The sequence below is a fragment of the Ailuropoda melanoleuca genome, chromosome 1 (genome assembly GCF_002007445.2).
Source record: "Ailuropoda melanoleuca isolate Jingjing chromosome 1, ASM200744v2, whole genome shotgun sequence".
NCBI classification, from domain to species: domain Eukaryota; kingdom Metazoa; phylum Chordata; class Mammalia; order Carnivora; family Ursidae; genus Ailuropoda; species Ailuropoda melanoleuca.
The window spans coordinates 145,460,076-145,479,841 of record NC_048218.1 but is presented as its reverse complement, the minus strand read 5'-3'; the positions used below and the strand labels follow the sequence as shown (position 1 = coordinate 145,479,841).

Sequence of the window (19,766 nt, the reverse complement as noted above, 5' to 3'; positions counted from 1 at the left end):
CTTATGCTGACTCAGGACATCTCCCTAAAGATTGACAATCTCATGGTGATATTTGTAATTATGTTTCCTTTATTAAACAGCAAAAAATATTTCAAATATAATCCCTCTCTCAAACTTCCCCATTGCAACCCCAAATTTCACTTATTCAGATTTTTTTCTATTCTGTAATCTTTTAATTTACTCTTTTTTTATCCTATTATTTCATTTTCTACTTCTATAATCTTCAATTCACTTAATTTATTATAATAACCTAAGAAAGCAAAGCATTTTGGGTGCTGTCATAGTATCTGCCTGATTAAAAAAAAATGAGCCAAGCAACTTATTTTCTCTCTTCATTTGTAATTTTCTTGAAGTTTTCCTGAATGTCATATCAGCTCCCTTATTTCTCTATGTTGCTACTGGCTTTGCTGATCAAGTAAATATACAAGCTAACATACAAACCAGAATCAAGAGACACGATATTTGTGTTTTTATCCAAGATGGAGTAATAGAAACCAAATTTACTCTCCACCTGAAACAACCAAAAAAAAGGACAGCAGTTTGAATGGAATAATTTTGTAAGATAGTAGAAGTCAGGCCACAAAGAACTGTCATATATGAGAGAGGAGAAATAAAAGATGAGTCCAATAAGTGCCCAGCTTACTGCACTGGGACCATTCTCAGGCCACGTTGCAGGAAAGAAATCCATGTGAAGTCTAGAAGACTCCCTAAATTGAGGAGACAGAGCAGAGAGTCTAGGGAGACCAAGGCAGCTAGAACTGACAGGACAAAATAATAGAAAGTAAAACTGCACAAAGAGAAAACTCAAAAGATCTTCTAAGGTTTGCCCTTGAGGATTCAGCTTAGTAGTGACCCAGTGTGAGGAAACTATCTGAGGCCAAGGAAAGAACTACCTGAAAAAATTAAAGGTAACAGCTCTGGGCACTCACATGGGAACAGGATTAGTGTCTGGTCCCTCCTACTAGGCTAGAAAACCTCAAGATTCATGGGTCACTGTGTAGAATTCACATAAGGGTCTTGCCTCAATAGCAGGAATTAATTAGCTCTAGACTGAGCACTGCTCCAGTCCCAACTAACACATCTTAAAAGAAAGACTTGAAAGGATCAAACGATTTCTAAGTAAATTAACTGTATCTCAGAACAAATCTCAAGAAAATATATAGAAATTCAAATACATCCAATACCTAACAAACTAATATTCACAATGTCTGACATCGACCAAAATTAGCAGACTTGCAAAGAAGCAGGGAAAAAAATGACTATAATGAAAAGATATAAGTCAATCAATTGAAACTGACCCAGAACTAATACAGATGATGGGCTAGCAAGCAAGGGTATCAGAACAGTTAGTAAAACTGTATTTCAAGTGTTCAAAAAGTTAAGTAGGAACATGTAAGATTTTTTTAAAACCCAAATTGACCTTCTAGAGATGAAAATTACAATGTATGAAATTAAAAATTCACTGAGTAGGCTTTATGGAATACTAGAAATTACAAAAGCCTAGTGAACACACACACATACACAAAACAATGGAAACTATCCAAAATAAAACACAGATAGAAAAGAAAAATAACTATGAAGCCAGTGAACTGTGTGGAAATTTCAAGTTACCAAATATACATGTGATTTGAGTTCCCAGAGGAGCAGAAGGAACAGAAAAAAAATTTGAAAAAATAATGGTCAGGTTTTCCCAAATTTGTTGAAAACTGTAAACCCAATATTGCAAAGAATCTCTGTGAACCCAAGCACATGAAACATGGAGAAAACTATACCAAGGTATATCATAATCAAATTACTCAAAATTAGTGAAAAAGAGAACATTGCAAAAGTAGCCAGAAGGAAAAAAAAATGCCATACCTAGAGGAATAAGGATAGGGGTGACAGCAGATTTCTGGTAAAAAAACAATGCAAGAGAGAAGACAATGAAACACCATTTCTGAAGTACTGAAAGAAAATCAACCTAGACTTCTATACTCAGTGAAAATATATTTCAAAGATATAATAGATCAAATCAAATCATAGATATAATAGATCAAATCAAACAAAGATATAATAGATACTTTTAAGATATAAAAAGCAAAAAGAATGCCTTAACAGAAGACCTTCACTACAAGAAATGTTAAAGGATATCCACCAGACAGAATTAAAATTACATTAGTTGGAAATACGGATCTACACAAAGGAATGAGAAACATCAGGAAGGTATTTACAACATTGGGAAATATATAAGATATTTTTTCTTATTATTTAAATCTGTGATAATTGGGTACTTAAAAATAAAAACAACGCAGGGGTGCTTTATAACATAAATAGAAGTAAAATGTATGACAATAATAGCAAAAAGTGAAGAAATGAAATAAAAATGTAAATGTGTTATGAGCTTCTTCTACACATGAAGAGGCATGATATCTTTCAAAGGTAGATTATGATAAATTAAAGATATATGTTATAAACACTAAAGCAACCACACTAAGATAATAAAGCAAAGAAATATAGTTAATAAGCCAAGAAAGAGCTAAAGCAGAATCATAAAAAAAACCCAATAATACAAAAGAAAGCACCAAAAAAATAATAAAAGGAAAGAAGATTATATAGGACAAAAAGAAAACAAATATCAATATTATAGAGACTTAAACTCAACCATATCAATAATCACATTAAATGTAAATAGGGCAACTATCCCAGTTAAAAGGCAAAGATTGTTAGAATAGGTAAAAAGACAACACCCAATTATATGTTGCCTACAAGAAATGTACTTTAAATGTAAAGAAACAAATAAAAGTTAAAAAGTTAAAGGGTGAAAAAAAATGTTAAAGGGTGAAAAAAGATACACCATGCTAACATTAGTCAAAAGAAAGCGAAAGTGGCTATATTAACGTCACACAGAGGAAATTTCAGAGCAAAAATATATTACCAGGGACAAAGAAATTCATTTCATAATGATAAAAAGGCTAATTTATCAAGAAAGACACAAGAATCCTATTTATGCACCTAATATAAAATTTCAAAATACATGAAGCAAAAACTGGCAAAATTGCAAGAAATAGAAAAGCCCAAAACTGCACTTGGAAATTTCACCCCTCCAGCAATAATTGATAGAGTTAACAAACAGAATATTATCGAAAGATATGTAAGATTGGAACACCATATCAACCAACTTGACCTAACTGACATTTATAGAACATTTACCCAATAAAGCACAACACACACCTTTTTCAAAGGCACATAGGATATTTACTAAGACAGCTCATATTATGGACATAAAATAAGTCTGAACAAATCAAAAGGACAATAATAATGCAAAATACGTTCTCAGGACACCTGGGTGGCTCAGTAGGTTAAGCGGCCCACTCTTGATTTCGGCTCAGGTCATGATCTTGGGGCATAAGATGGAGCCCCATGTTGGGCTCTGCACCCCATGCAGAATCTGCTCTTCTCCTTCTCCCCCTCCTGCTGTCCCTCTCCCCCCTCCTCTCTCAAATAAATATATAAATAAATAACTCTTTAAAAAATATACATGTCCTCTAACCACAGAATTGAATTAGAAATCAATATCAGAAAGATCTCCGGAAAATCCCCAAATATGTGGAAACTATATAACACATTTCCAAGTAACTCATCAGTTGAAGACAAAATAAAAAGAGAAACTGGAAAGTATTTTGAACTAAATGAAAATGACAAAAATATATCAAAATTTGCAAGATGCCCTTAAGTAAGTAGTATTAATGGGTAATTTTATAGCACTACACACCTATATTAGAAATGAAGAAATATCTCAAGTCAATGACCTCTGCTTCCACTTTAAGAAACTAGAGAAGGTAAAGCATATTAAACACAAAGCAAGCAGAAGAAATAATTAATATCAGAGTAGAAATCAGTGAAATAGAAAATAGAAAAATAGAGAAAAATCAATGAAACCAAATGCCGGTCCTTTAAGAAGATCAACAAAATTGATAAACCTCTAGCCATACCAGAAGAAAAAGACACAAGACAAAATTTGCCAATATCAAGAATGAGAGAGGTGACTATATCTGTAGATTCTGCAGATATTTAAAAGATAATAAAGGAATCCATTCACAGTTTTAGGCCAATAAATTTGCCAATGGAGATGAAATGGACGTATTACTTCAAAGACACAAACTGCCAAAGCTCACTCAGAAAAATACAGATCACCTCAATAGCTCCATTACTATTAAAGTTACTGAATTTGTATTTTAAAATATTCCTCCACAATAAAATCCCAAACTCAAACGGTTTCATAAGTTGTTGTATTCTACCAACTATTTAAGGAATCCTTGAATATTGAAATTATGTCACCAAAAGCATGATCCATAAAAGAACAAATTTGTAAACTGGAATTTGTCAAAATTAAACAGGTTTGTTTTCTTAAAGACACAGTTAAGAGAACGAAAAACACAAGTCACAAATGAGGAGAAAGTATTTACAAACTATATATCAGATAAAGGATTGTATCCCAAATATGTAAAGAACTCTCAAAACTCCATAATGAGAAAACAAACAACCCAATTCATAAACAATAAGGGGAGAAGACTTAAGTAGACATTTCATGAGAGAAGATATTCAAGTCGCAAATAAGCACATAAAGAGATATTCAACACCATTAGTCACCAGGGAAATGCAAATTAAAACCACAATGAGATACCACTACACTCCTTCAATAAAAAAATAATAATTTTTGGTTAAAAAAATGATAATTTTTAAAAAATCCAAGGCAAGTGTCATCAAGAATTGGGAGGGACTGAGGATCTCATGCACTGCTGGGGAGAATGTATTATGCTAAAACCACTTTGAAAATACCTTGACAGTCTCTTAAGTTAAATGTACATGCACTGGATGATTCAGCCATTCAATCTGGTGATATTTACCAAAAAGAAAAGAAAGTATATATGTCTATAAAATGATTTGTACATGAATGTTCTTCAGTTTTATTTGTAATGGGCAGAGAACCTGGAAACAACCCAAATATACACCAAAAAGTGACTGGATGAACAAATTTCCACGTGCATACGATGGCCTACTCAGCAGGAACAAGGAATGAACTACTGATACACACCTCACATGAATGAATCTCAAAATAGTTATTCTGAGTGAAAGAAGTCAGTCAGAAGAGTACCCACCACATGGTTTCATTTATTCTATATTCCAGGAAATGTAAATGAACGTATAGTGACAGAAAGCAGATCAGCTGTTTTGGCGGATGGGGAGAAGCAGGGTGAGGATTACCAAGGGGTGTGAGGAAACTTATGGGGATGATGAATATGTTTATTATCTTGGTTGTGGTGACAGTTTCATAAATGTGTACACATGTTAAAACATCAATTTGAATACTTTAAATGTGTGCAGTTTTTTGTCAATTATACTTCAAAGAAGCTGTTTTTCAAAATGTCAACTATATTTCCATTAAAAAAGCAAATCAAGTGACAGAGAAATCTATGGGCTATGATCAACCCCATGCCAAGGATCAAGAAGACGAAATAAAAAATGATCTCTAGAAAAATCTTGTTGCCTGAGGTATAGTTCATCAAACTGTGTATGAGGGGAAGACTGCCCTGCACGTAAGGGCTATCAGAAAAGGGAAATTTTCATTAATCAGTACTTAAAACCGTAACCTATGCTAAAATAATCTCCTCTCTCAAATATTCCCTGCATGCTCCTTACAAGCTCTCTACGATCCACCCCTCCGTGAACAGAAAATCTCATCTCTCATTTTCTCTGACTCACTGGGCCTGCTCTGAAGTAAAATATGGCAGGCAAGGTGGGAGCCACAGATATGCCATCTCCCCAGAATAAGTCACAAGTTTTAATCTGCATAGTCAACTGAATTTTTGCTTGGAAGACACATCTAAATGGGAAAATTCCCAACTGTTCTACATCAGCAAGTGTAATTTAGCAAGGCCACAATCTGTCTAAAAATCTGTTAAGTGCATAGGCTAGAGTCTCTGCCAGCTCTGTCCTCCATTTCTTTAAAAACACAATGAAATATTGAAGGACTGCACTCTGAAAGTCCCCTGAATTGTAACATACTGTATGTTCAGGTTTCTCTGCTTGATTCAAGCCATATTTCTTGGTTATTCAAATAATGAACATTGAAATATGACATAAAATGAACTACAAAACTAAATAGCCAAGAATTTAGAGATGTTGGAAGAGTATTCTCCGTTAACTGAAACGTTAGGGTATTTCCTTGGTTTAGCAGTGCTGTGAGTCTGCTGAGAACTCTCGGATATACAAAGGGCCACAGGCAGATGACATTTAACCGAATACCCAGACAGCCCTCAACCTTCATGTCCACCTACAGGAGGCACTGAAATTGATAGAAATCCACAGATACATGTCCAGGAATCTCGGGAATTCAAAATAAATGATACCTAAATAAATAAATGCCCACTTTGCAATATATTGGCTTATATTTAGAAAGAAAAATAATGATAATTTTGTAAAATACTGTAATAAAGTGTGCTATTCACATATGGAGGTACCCAGTGGCGTATTGGCAAATGTCTCTTAATGGTTGTGAAGGCAAGGGAGCAAGCCCCTGGTTTGTTGCATTTGCCAGTTTTTACGGTGTAAATACTCCCACCATGGCTGATTTCAAGCGGATTTCACTGAATGCAAAGGCGGGAAGAGAAGCACACCAGCACACAGGCTCTCCTGAGCTTCAGCACGAGCTGGTACAAACCCCCACTGCAAAGATCTCATGAACCGCTACGGCTAACTCCAATCCTACAAGAGAAATAAACCCCGTTTCTAAGACAGGCTTGTGTGTTTTATTCTTTGGGGAAAATTTTTCCCATTCTGAAGCGATTTTTTTAACCTGTGACGGTACACTTCCATCAGGAAAAAAAAAAAAAGATCTTTACAATGTAGGAGACATCATCCATTATCAAATATTTGAGATTTCTTAATACTGAGAAATGCAACAAATTTGCTCTTTCTTTCAAAAGGAATCTTTACATGTTCAAACTTAGTTCAAATTAAATGCTTATTGGGAGTCCCCAAAAAAGTGAAAAGGAAAGGAAACAGACAGGACATCTTAATACCAATTTTAGACAAGCGTTTCTCCCACGCAGACGGCGCGTGCCCCACCTTGAAGCAGAGGCGTGGGTGTATGTTTGTATTTTGGTTTCAGGGGCGTGTTATTTTGCAATAATAGGAATTGAGAAGGAGAAATCAAAAGCCACCTTTTTGTGGTGTTTTCCACAAAGAGAGACTTTCTTCAAGGCTTCACTTTATAAGGAAAACTAACAGAAGGAAATGAAATTATCAAACGGGAATTTCAACAAAAGGGGGGAAACCTGAGCAACAAGAGCTCCAGCATTTCAACGTAAGTGCAGCAAAAAATAATAAAAGGAGTAACAAAAGAGCAGACATATACCCAAGTTCTGAGTCTGACTGCAGCTGGAGCACTGAGGGGTCTGTGTCCCACTGCAGGGTCCTAATCGTGCAGCACAAAGGAAAAAAGAACACAGAGAATTAACAAAAGGGGAGGAAAACAAACCAAACCAAACCATGTCATTCATCAAGGCAATGGCATATACAATACATACACAGAACATCTCCCCACGTCCCCCGCCCCATCCCCTGGTGCAAGAAAGACCCCCTGAATATCAAGTGACAAAAGAAAGCAGAGAATAGTCCTTCCCTTCAAACATCTGTTTGATACTGGAAGCTACAGTTGTTTACATGGAAGGAAGCCTAGAGCTAAATACTCAAACTCTACACACCTCACCCCCCCCAACTTTTTTTATTTTGTTTTATTCTGTTATCTACTCAAGACTGATTGATTTGAGCATGTAAACTGGTTCATGCTTCTCTGACACCCCAGAGCCCATCCACACCTGGGAGCATCACCAAGCATCTCCCATGGTGGGAAGAGAACCAAAGGCAAGGCTGCAAATGGGTGAGAGCAAGAGCACGGGGGCGGGGGGGCGGGGTCGGGCCAGGTAGAGCGTGCCTTCAGGGCCTGCTAAACTGCTGGCTTCCTCGAGTCACTTACTGCAAGAACAATGCACTGGATTTCGAGGCTCATGGGTATTTTGGTGTTTTTTATTTATATATTACACTGAGATGATCACCGATAATATCATTTGCCTCTAAGACGCCAGGGCATCTTACATCTTTTAAATATGTCACAAGAGACAGCACAAAGTATCAACAGTTACCAAGGCATGTCGTTTTCCTTGTTATTTCTCCTTCAAAATAAAAGGGGATAAATAACTCTTCTATAAACAGCGTGCTTACAAGAACTTTTCTCAAACCCTGCCCCTTTTGCTTCATCCAAGTGTGGCCACAGGCCAGGATCCCCAGCATCTCTTGGCGCTTGTTGGGAATGCGGACTCACTGACTGCACACGACGGTTTAATAAAGTCCTGGGCCATTTGCAGGCATCTCCAAGTCTGAGAAGCCCTCCTCGGTTTCCTTGTCTGTAAAGACTTACCGTGGCTTATAAGACAATTAAATTTTAGGCTGACCTGGCCTGTGGCTGTCTTCCAAACTTACGTTTAACCACCATTCTCGTCCCTCACTGTGTCCTGTTTGATGTTCTGCCCCCCTAAGAGCTGTCTGTGTGTCCTCGCTCAGATGTCAGCCGCTCAGAGAGGGTTTCCTTCCCGCACCACTTTGTAGCACTTCCTTTGTCCCCTTCCCTTACACTGCTTTCCTTTCTTCATAACACCTATGGTTTTATTATACATCTGTTTATGTACTACTGTTTGCTGTTTGATGCAGACTTGAGCCTCATAATGGGGGGAGCTATATCCCTAGATTACAGAGATACGCCTAGAAAAGTACCTGGCATCCAAACTTGTATGATACAGTAGTCGTTGAATGCCTGGAGGAATGGATGGACGATCTTTCTCTGGTTTTCTACAAGGATCACATGCAATTATACCTATAAAGCTCCAAGTAACTATTTGATAAACTGTGGCTTTTCTTCTTTCTACCACGTTCACCATATTAACCATTGCTATTTCTCTGAGTCAAAACCCTACCTGTGTGACAGACCCCATCTAAGCTCCTCTTCCAGAGGGAGCAGAACGCAGAGTCACAGCTGGCCTTACCAGCTCTGGCTGTGCCCTCATCCTCTTACAAACATTCTGAAACATGACAGCTAAAGTCCAATGGGAACACTAATCTGCCACTCTCCCTTAGGCCAGTGCTTCTCAAATCTCAGTGCACATGCACATACTTGGGAATACCAATAAAATGCAGATCCTGGCTTGGTCGGACTTTCCTCATGGGCTCCAGCGGATAGAGATGTTGCCAGTCTGTAGACCACACTTTGTGGAGCAAGGTCTTCACTTCAATCAGGGCCTTTCAAACTCTGACAAGGATCAGAATGATGTGGAGGGCTTTACTAAAATACAGAATGCTGATCTCCAACTCCTGAAATTCTGATTCAGTAGGTCTAGGGTGGGGCCCGAGAATTTGTACTCTGACAAGTGACCTTAGAGCCACCTTTACCGAATGACTGGGCTTTCACCAGTCAGCAAGCAGACAGCATGGCTGATCCTCAAGTGTGTCAGCCTCTACCCCTGTGACTGACTCGAGCCTGGCCTAAGGCCCAGGCCCCTTCAGACCAAATTACATCGGAAGGTGCAGAATGAGACCCAAGCATCCGTGGCTCGGAAAACTCTCCCGCTGACTCTAACGTGCAGCCCAGGGTGAGAACCCCTGCTCCGGACTCCCTCTGCTCAAGGAAAGCCGGCCTCCCAGGTCCTGGGCACTGATTCCTTCACCTTGTTGGTGAATGGAATGGTTGTAAACGGTGGAAGCAGCAGAATCTGTTACAGTGATTCATAGCTGCTGTGCACATGTCTCTGGGGAGCAAACATTTTATCTTTAAGGGCATATCTGTGGCTACAGACAGAACAGCAGCCTCGGCTCTAGCTGGCTATGAGAAGCAGTCCCCTATAAGGGCAGGATCATCTCCTTTGCCCTCAATTTGCCTGGAGGTTTCTGATGGGATGACCTTTTCTGACCTTTTCCACTTCTCCCAGGCAGGTGAAGAATGCAGCAGCTCCCAGGTGGTCTGGCTGTCCTGTTACTTATCTGACAGCTCATCTGAAGGCACTGTATCCTTAAGAAGTAAAAATGATGGGGCGCCTGGGTGGCACAGCGGTTAAGAGTCTGCCTTCGGCTCAGGGCGTGATCCCGGCGTTATGGGATCGAGCCCCACGTCAGGCTCCTCTGCTGTGAGCCTGCTTCTTCCTCTCCCACTCCCCCTGCTTGTGTTCCCTCTCTCACTGGCTGTCTCTATCTCTGTCAAATAAATAAATAAAATCTTTAAAAAAAAAAAAAGAAGTAAAAATGATGATTCCATCAGAATCACTCACTCAAGGAGTCGACAGATTAGCAGTCTGGAGTTTGCATTTACTCGGGCAGAACAACAAAGGTGGTCTCTGTAACTAACCCACCGCAGTCCTGCCCCACCCAACCCCAGACACACATATATTATTCAGTAAAAGAAGTCATAGTCATTGTCAGGACCAAGCAGTGAGATAAGGAGTCAAGCCAAGGATGCAATCAAGTGTGCTAGTTTTATTTTCTTCTCTTTCTCCCCATTGTTACCCGTGGGGTGGTCAGGCTTGCACAAAATGCACTTTTTCTTTGAAAAAGAACTTAAAGCCAATACATTAAATGGCCAAAGGTTGTTTATGTTTCCAAGGGTTGCCTAGAAACGTGTATGAAACGGTTGCTGAATTCTGTCTGTGCAAGCTTGCAGAGAAACTTCGCCACCCGAGGCAGGAGCTTAGAGAGGGCCACACCCGGTCCTGGAGGAGGGGATGCAGGGTTTGTGTTTGGGTGTGGCTCCCCTGTGTGTCCTGACGAAGGTCTCTGTCCTCAGCGAATTGAGGATGCAGGCCTGGAGACCCTTTCAAGCTTGTTTTTCTGCCTGATATTTGAAAACACCAGATGATGATTAAACTGCCTTTCAGTTCTCTCTTCTCCAATTGGTATACGTTGATAACCAACTGACATAGACCTTACTTCCCGACCATCTTAATATCAAGCTAATATACAACTGAGCTAAAATGATGGTTTCCCCCAAGGCTTCTTGGGCAGTGTGAAATCTTGCCAGGTGGTTTGTTTTTTTTCAATGAAAGAAGTAGTGAAATTGTAAGTAAATAAACACATGTGAACAGAATATACACCCACAAAATATTTTCATATAGAAATCACCCTATTTACCATATAAAATTAGTTCTCTCTTTTCAGTCATTTTTGGAATGAACCCATCAATGCATGCAGGGAGAGAATATTCTTGACAAGAGCATTCATTTATTTATTCAATAAATATCTATTAAAGGCCTAATAGGTAAAGTACTGTGATAGAGGATGAAAAGAACTCTCAAGGAACTTACACTCTTATCGAGAGATAAAACATGTATGGTTTAGGAGAACCAGGCACAAAGTAAAACATGCCATAGAAACGGCACCACAGCTGTGCTGTGGGACATGGGACTTGCACTTAAGAATCTTATATTTTAGTAAAGTAATGAAATGTATGAATATTTATACCTAATGATATACTGATAACCTATACAAAAAAAGGAAATAGTTGGCATTACTTCCCCAGGATCTGGCACAGTTTAAAGTTTCAATAAATGTTAGCTGAAAAAATAAATAAATGCCATAAGAAAGATTAATAATAACGATAGCTAGAATTTCCTTTCAGGGAGTGTTTACTGCATGCCAGCCAGCCAGGCTTTGGACTGTACTTTGATGATCCCCTGGAAGCCAGAGCAGGGAAACCTCCTCCCTCTGAAAAGATTCCATGCAACCTGGTTTTGGAAGGATGGGGGCAGGATTTGGACAGAAGAAACTCATTTTCATCAGTGCCTGGTTGGTTGGACTTCAGCAGCTGAGCTGGTTTTACTGGGTCTAATAAGAGTCTGTTATATTTTAGATGTTAATTTACCAACTTATCATGAGAACAATAGCTGCCAGGAAGAGCAATTATACACGCCCAGTAAAGTCTTCTCTCCTTGAAGGCCAGCTTCCCGGGAAGCCAGATGACCAGCAGTGTCTTTGGGACTGGAGAAAGTGCCACTGAATGTTTTACTCCTACGGTGTCTCCCTGCCCCCCCCATCATGTCTGCCTCTTTCTGCAAGACCAGACGTAGCCCCGTGCTGTCAGAATCTCTCTTTTCCCCCCTTCCTGGGATGCCCAACAAAACACTTTCTGATTGATGTCATCTTTCTTTAACTATGTCACTTAGATTTTGTCTGTCATTCCTATATGGAAAATCATCCTGGTTTTATTTGTTTGCTTATTTTTTAGAACTGCATTTGTCTGCACTCATCAGTTTTAGGTTATTTCTTAGGGTAACTCTCTGACGATCTAAGGGAGGATTCCTGATCTTGTGTGGGGAAACTGCTGTTTGTACAAATCTTGAATAACCCAATAATTCTCTATCTATTCTGGACTAAGGAGCATTGTCACGGTTGTATGGTCCCACAGTTGCATTGGCAGTTCTGACGTTTCCCAGCCTTGTTTCAAAATACTAGATACAGAAGCTTCCCACACCATGGAAAATAATCATTCGCTCGTTTGACCCTGCATATGCCAGACAATGCAGCCTCTGGTATCTCATCTAGAAAGGCTGCCATGTAACATTCAGTAAATAATTTGGGAGACAATGTGTTTTTCATTACTTTCTTTTAAAAAAAATAGACAAAATATCAAAATTCTTCAAATTAGCAGTGACCTATTCAGAGATGAACTGAACTTTATATTTTAAACTTTCTACCAATTCATCACTAACTTATTACAAAATCCTCCCTCCCTTGGTCCAGTTTTATTTGATCAGATTCACCTTATTTGACAGAAGTAAAAATTCAAAACCAAACCAAGAAAACAATAATCCCTGGCCATTTGTTCAGAGTATAACGTAGGAGCAAAAGACACAAAGTCTGTGTTACATATACCTTGCTCCCTGACGAGTGTTTAACTTCTCCCTCTTCAGCTCTGACCAACAGTAGGTTGCTAGTTTCCATTCTTCCTTCCATCTTTATTAAACCTCTGAGGAGAAAGCCTCGAAATTCTTCCCTAAAAAGTGTCTTTGCCTTGACCTTTTCTTTGGTTATAAGAAAATGATGCCTGATGAATGTTTGGAAGGCAGTAGTTAAGAACTCTGTCATTTGGTCACTCTAACACTCCACTCACATACACCGCTGATGGCATTTAAAATCAGTGTAGTGCTTTTGGAAAGCAGTACACCAGTGTGCAGCAAGGACCATTAACACAGAATTGTTCCTGGACTGGTTGTACTTCCAGAAACTCAACCTATGGAAACAAAACATCACAAGCAATAATAATAACAAAAATGATGGTGGTGATGGTGATGACGATGATGACAGCCTCCAAGTCATCAACTCCCACAGTCAATTTTGGTGGGGCCCTACCTATTCTTTCCATTCCCACAAAGCCAAGCATTTCCCAATCAGGGTCACTCCTTCCCTCACCTCTGTACTCTAACCCTAGGTGACCTCACAGATGTCTACCTATTTTCTGCCAAAAATAACCACAAAGTCCTCATCACCATTGAGCTCCAAGTTCACTTTTTCACATGCCTTTCGGACATACCCATCTGCACACCAGAGCCATTTTACCCTTCTCGTCTCATCTGTCTTTTGTTTCCTTTTCCACCCTACAACCCTAGTTTAGACCTTCAGGCTTTTACATCAGACCAATAGTTCCCCACTAGTCCTCAGACCTTAAAAGCATTATAAAATTACAGTGTCCCAGACCTCACCTAGACCTGTGGTTTAAGTGTCTGTGTTTGTAACAAGTTTCCCAGTGAATTCAGTAAACAGCCACCAGGTATGGAGCCAGGAATTGCAACAATCACAAAGGTCATCCTTGTCTCAGACTCAGCTCTCTTTCTACAGCCTCCTTCACATGCATTCCTCCTCTCACACCTCCCGAGCCTTTTCCTTTCTGTACACCTTTCCCATCATCTGGAATGCTCTTTCTCCCAACTCCACTTGCCCAAAGCATACGCATTCTTTAAGGCCCAGCTCAAATGTCATGCTCTCGAGATATATTTGCACTCAATAACCTCATTCAGAGATAACTGGTCTCGCTCTGGGACAGAAATAGAGAAATGCTTGGGCCTCTCATTTTGCAGTTCTCTATGCTAATCTACAGTCCAAAACCTGAATTGAAGACCAAATCTGAGAATGACCTATAGGAAGTAATGAGCACTGTTACAAAGCCAGATACACTGCTGGGCTCACTCTGACTTTTTGCCCTGAGTCCAGTAACTGGATTTCTGCCTTGGTTCCGTGACAAAGTCCCCGCCTTTTACCTCAGTCCTATAACCACTGCCAGGAATTCTCCTTCAGCAATGTCCACCTTCAGGCAACTGGGCCAGCAACCTTAAGCTACCCTGCTTTACGTCTGTCCTCATCTCTCTAACTCATCCTGAACCCATCCCACCAATATTTTGCAAGCTGTGCACGCACGCGCGCACACACACATACACACACATACACACAAGTCAATAAATATTTACCAAGTACCTAATATGTGTCAAGACTCTATGTAGGGTAGTAATGAACCAGAACCACTTGTCCCAAATGAATATACTACAAATTAATTACAGATGATTTGGGAATAATGGTTTATGACATTATTGCTCATCTCTATGAGTACAAATATTTGAGAGCTGTGATTACATAGCAACATTTCCTTAGACGGCTTCAAATTAGATCTGTCAATTTACTGGAAGCAGGCTCTTTAGAAGTGAGAAGAATTCCTTATCTTTATATTCCTTGCAGGTCTAACATTTACTGTGTCTTACACACAATAAATCCTCAACTAGTTAGCGAATGAGTGGATAAATGAAGAAAAAAAGGGATGCTCTTTACTTGCCGTTTCTGTTGATGGGCGTAAAGGCCGAGGGCAAGCTGATTTCCAAAGAAATAGTTTTTTACTTACATTTTACTAAAAATGAAAGAATAAATCGGGGCATGTCTGCCCAAAACCCTTCATCTCTCCCAAGCTGAGATCTGTGCTGAGAATAAAAAGAGGTCCAGCTATCTTCTCTACCAAATGAGCTCAGCAACTTTATTTCATCCTGAAGCAACTGCACTGAAATGCAACTCCTCACATTCTTCTCTAAGGTGGAGAGACAGCTTGAGGGCAGAATACCAAACTTCCCGGAATCCCAGGGTCTCTGAACGCCTGTTCCACATGCCTTCTCTGTCAAACAAATCACTAGTCACTAATCAGAGAAAGAAAACATTTGGGCCCCTGTGAGCAGATTGCCAAATAGAAAGTCTCCAGTCGGTGTTACCCCCACACACCTATGTTCCTAAGTGCCGTCTCCAAAGGCAATCCACTGATTAATAAGGACATTTAAAAATCTGTCATATAACTCAATCTGTCACTGCCATTTACATAATGTCAATTAATTAAGGATGGCGTTTAAATAAAGAGCTAATGTTTTACTTCCCAACCTCAACTATTTCCTTACTTAGGACAGACAATGATGATGATAAAAATCTTCTGATGTCAGAAATATAACTGGAATAGCGCAATACATACTTATATTGGGTTCTTTAAAATTTTTTTTCTTAATTTACTGTGTGGGAATCTTCCCTCTGTTGGCTAACATCTGAGCCCTAACGTGGAGTTCCGCCACCGGCCACACTAAGCCATGCACGAACTCCATCCGAGCTGGAGTCAAAGAGAAACCTAAGACTCCCCATCATAGAGGAAGGACATGTTTTCCCCAAGTCTCTCCCGGAGGATCTGCTGTCAAGCAAGCAGTTTCTCTACAAGAAAGCTCAGCAACCCCTTGTTTACTGGGTCATTGTGACCATATGCGGATACTTTTACTGTTCACTCTCCTGAAGACAGAGTAATAAGATAACAAAAATGTTCAGTCAGTTAATGAGCTACAATAAAAAGAAAATCCTATAGTGTGCCTTTTATTTTAATTTCCAAAGAGACTTTTAACCAGCCTTGAATCCACAATATTGGTTTCCCTGAAGTGCATTATCATTGGTGGCATCCAATGATAATTTTAAAAAATTTGTATATGCAAAATTTAATAGGCTTATTAAATGTCCTTCAAGGTTTTACATTCTTTTACTTGACCAAAACCTTATATCTTTCCTTTAGCCTCTGATTCATCAGTGCCCCTTAGAAAATGGGGATGTTTTCACCAAAAAAAGATCAAAAGTCCTTTGAGGCTTATGTAGTGCTAGAGAACCCTATGAAATCCAGTTGTGGATAAAAATGAAAGTCCTCAGGATTTTCTGTTGGGCATGAAGCTGGTGTTGCCTCTTAGCACATTTTCCTCTCTTGAAATCACTGAGAAACAGAAGTGAAAACCAGGCGCTGCCCACAGAGCTTGACTACAAACCAATTATTCTAATTTCCTTACTTTAGGGTTCACTCGAAGGTAGATCAGGAAAAGACAGAGTTTATCAAATATCTAAATTTTACCAAAGTATTCTGTCAACACGAAACTTAGTATTTACTATGTAGAAGCCTAATGTTTAAATTGAACAACACGGCATCTTCATCATGCATTCTAATCTGGAGTGCAAAGGAGGCAGGAAGCCTGAATGACCTTAGTACTTTGCTCTCCAGTGAAGTGCTTCAGGAGGCATTTCTGCTGAGAACCCCTTAGGAGGGGCCTTGCCTCCCTGGAGAAAAATCTATGGATATAAGAGTTTTCATTAATAGATACTGATCGCTGGGAGGACCGGGATCTATTTTAAATACAATAGGATTATGTGCGGGGTAATTGGGGCAATCTAAATATAGTGTCGACATCACAGAAGATGAACATGTATTGAAATGGAAAAAGAGGGACACTTGATTAGAAAAGCAAGTTCAACAGCTTGTATAATGACATCATTTGTCATATATATGACGACATATATGGTGTGTGAAAGAATACACACTAAGGTGTTAAGAGTGCTAACCGCTGGTGGCAGGAATATGATTTTTCTCTAGTTTTTGCTTGTCTATATGTTCTAACTGTATAAAATGCACTGATGTTGTTTCCATAATAATAAGAGATTATTAAAAATAAATATGGGGGGTACTCAAATGTCCTAATTGTTTGGAAAGTAGAACTTAATGAGGTGTTAAGACCAGATGGTCAAAAAAGAAGATAGAAATTAATTCTATTAACACCCTTATCCCCCATGCCACTTCTCACCACAGGCAAACACCAGTAACCTCCCCTTCTCACTATTTTGTTAAAGATCTTCTGGGATGGGTGTTCCTATTGTAATAGTAGATTGTACAATATGTTATCAAATTAACACATGCTTTATTTCTTAAATCATTTTGAAAATTTTCTTCCTTGAATCAGGTTTGGGACAGGGTGTTGCCTCCACCCTGGTGGCCAGGTGAACTTTATGAGGTCAACACACTTTCCTAGATTTGTGCAGGCTAGTACAGCCTCCCATTTAGCTTTATCACTGAGAAGCCTAAGGTAACTTGGCTAAACATGAGAAGGGCCCTAGTGCAAAGCCCTCCGTGACCCATTCATGGGAATGAAAAGAATAAATGAGGGCGAATGATTACCATCACCTAGGTCATCATTTCTGGTGGAATATACGAAGGTTAGGGATTAGGAGTTGGGCAAACCATAAAGTGGTCTCTGGGGACACAGACCACAATCTGTCCTTGGCATTGTCATGTTCAACATTTTCACATAGTTACTTGGATGAAGATAGAGCATTATTAAACTTGAAAACGACACCAACGTATTTTATGAGAGAATCTAAAAAGATCTCTTTCCACTGGAAAAATGTGACAAATTGTGAAAAAACCCAACAGTAAGCTAAAACTCACATATACTTAATATATGCCCAACTCTTCTCTAAGTGCTTTACAGATATTAATTTATTTAATCCTAATAATAATTTTGGGGGGTAAGTCATATATATCACTTATATCAATTGTTGTCAGAGATCATGTAGAAGATTGGTACAGATTGTAAACATTTCTATCAATTTGTCTAGATTAAAACCTAGCACTGAAGCTATGTTCTGTGTGAACTTGAAAAATGACTTGTTTTCTCTGTGCCTCAGTGTCCTCATCTGTAAAAATTAGGAAAACAGTTGATTCATTCAACCAACATTTATCAAAAACTCACTATATAGATACAATCTCAAATATTACTTACTCCCTAACCTTAAGGAATTTACCATTTCCTGAGGAAGAGAGACATATATTCAACTAAACTTAAGTCATTCTTCTTTAAGAGCTATACAGTACTAAATGCTTCACTCTTGTGTATAAAAGATGTAGGCTGTTCAGTCTTAGATTAACATTTCCAATCATTTTGAGAAAATATTTTTATTCTTAATATTTCTAAAAGTTTTAAAATACTGGAATAGGTATTTAAATTTCCCAAGTATCATTTAACTATATACGACAATGATCACTTTTCCTTCTTGGACCTTTTTTAATATACTGAATTACAGTAACACATTTTCCTCTACTAAAATATCCTTGAATTTTTTAATCAATCCTAATTAATCATAGCATAGTTCCTTCTTAATATTGTATTGGATTTTAGTTGCATATAGTACATTCAGGATTTTTAAATCTATGTTTATAAGTAAAACTAGGCTTTCAAATGTTTTATTAATAAACTTGATTTTTTTTATATCTAAGACCTTGTTACTTGCCCAATATGATTATCTGAGCAATGATTAATTGCTTCTACCAAAATTAAGAGAAAGAGAAAAATGCCACAAGTGTAAATTGTAAATGAAAAGCAGGCAATGACAACAGAAGCAGAAACTGCAGAATAAATTGTGACCCTTTAAGTTAAAATTAAATCACACTAGTATAATAGAAAAATGATTATATATTTCTACTTTCTATTCACTTATTTTAAAACATTAACTCAACTGCTCTTAAAAATCAATAAAAGGAATTTTGTTGTACTTGATTTTGTTAAAGCCCTGTTTTAACCTTTTTAGTATAACAGGGTATATTAAGTGTGCCAATTTGCAAATTAACCACTCATAGGGGTTGCATAAGAAATGTTTGTCAATTTTGGCTCTGTAAAGAAAATTTCAGTTTTGGTTTGAGATTCTGGCACGTGGATGACAGAATGTATGTGCATCTTTTCGTAGGACCAGATGGGTTCATTGATTTCTGAGTTATCTTCTGAAAGATTTTCCACTTTTCAAAGAGCCCAAATTCCACACACATCAGCAAATTGGTGACTACAGAACTATACTCTCAGGATTTACCAAGCTCTTTTTCCAGTCTCATGTTTTATGAAGTTAAAGTTAATAGTAATTGTTTTCAAAGATGTTTCTTCTACAGAAAAAGATATTCCCAGTGGAATTTTAAAAACCGAAGTACAATGTTCTTCTGAAATTTAACTCTCATATCTACTAATGGAAGCAAAAACATAAATTTACATGGAATTTTCCTTAGTCCAAAATAAGGGCAGGATTTACTAAACTATTACTAATATCTTCTCCTGAGGCAAACTTTGTGCTCAGTTTTTCTCAAAATCATCATTTCCCCAATGCCATTTTTCTTGCATTCCTGTGAAACCTGCACTCAGCAAGGGATTTAGTCATTGACTTCTAGTTGCCCATGCTTGCCAGACGTTCCTATCAAGAATTGAAGTTTGTTGGAATTTATGATTCACCTCTTCCAAAGTGATTAAGTTAAAACAAAATCATGTAAGTGGGCAAAGAAATGAAGAGTAATGTTCTGGAGAAGAAATATTTATTGCTGTCCCAGA

At 38.4% G+C, this 19,766-nt stretch overlaps 1 protein-coding gene across 2 annotated transcripts in view; it reads right to left on the bottom strand.

Annotated features, from left to right (window-relative positions):
- The window catches only part of DYNC1I1 (dynein cytoplasmic 1 intermediate chain 1), a 293,984-nt gene that overhangs the window by 233,736 nt on the left and 40,482 nt on the right, over positions 1-19,766 (bottom strand). The window contains exon 5 of one of the 2 annotated variants that reach the window (XM_034667979.1): positions 7,397-7,456. The exons of the other annotated variant lie outside the window; for it this stretch is intronic. Within the exon in view, the coding sequence (XP_034523870.1) occupies positions 7,397-7,456 (60 nt within the window). The remainder of the gene's footprint in view (positions 1-7,396; positions 7,457-19,766) is intronic. 2 annotated transcript variants of the gene reach the window in all.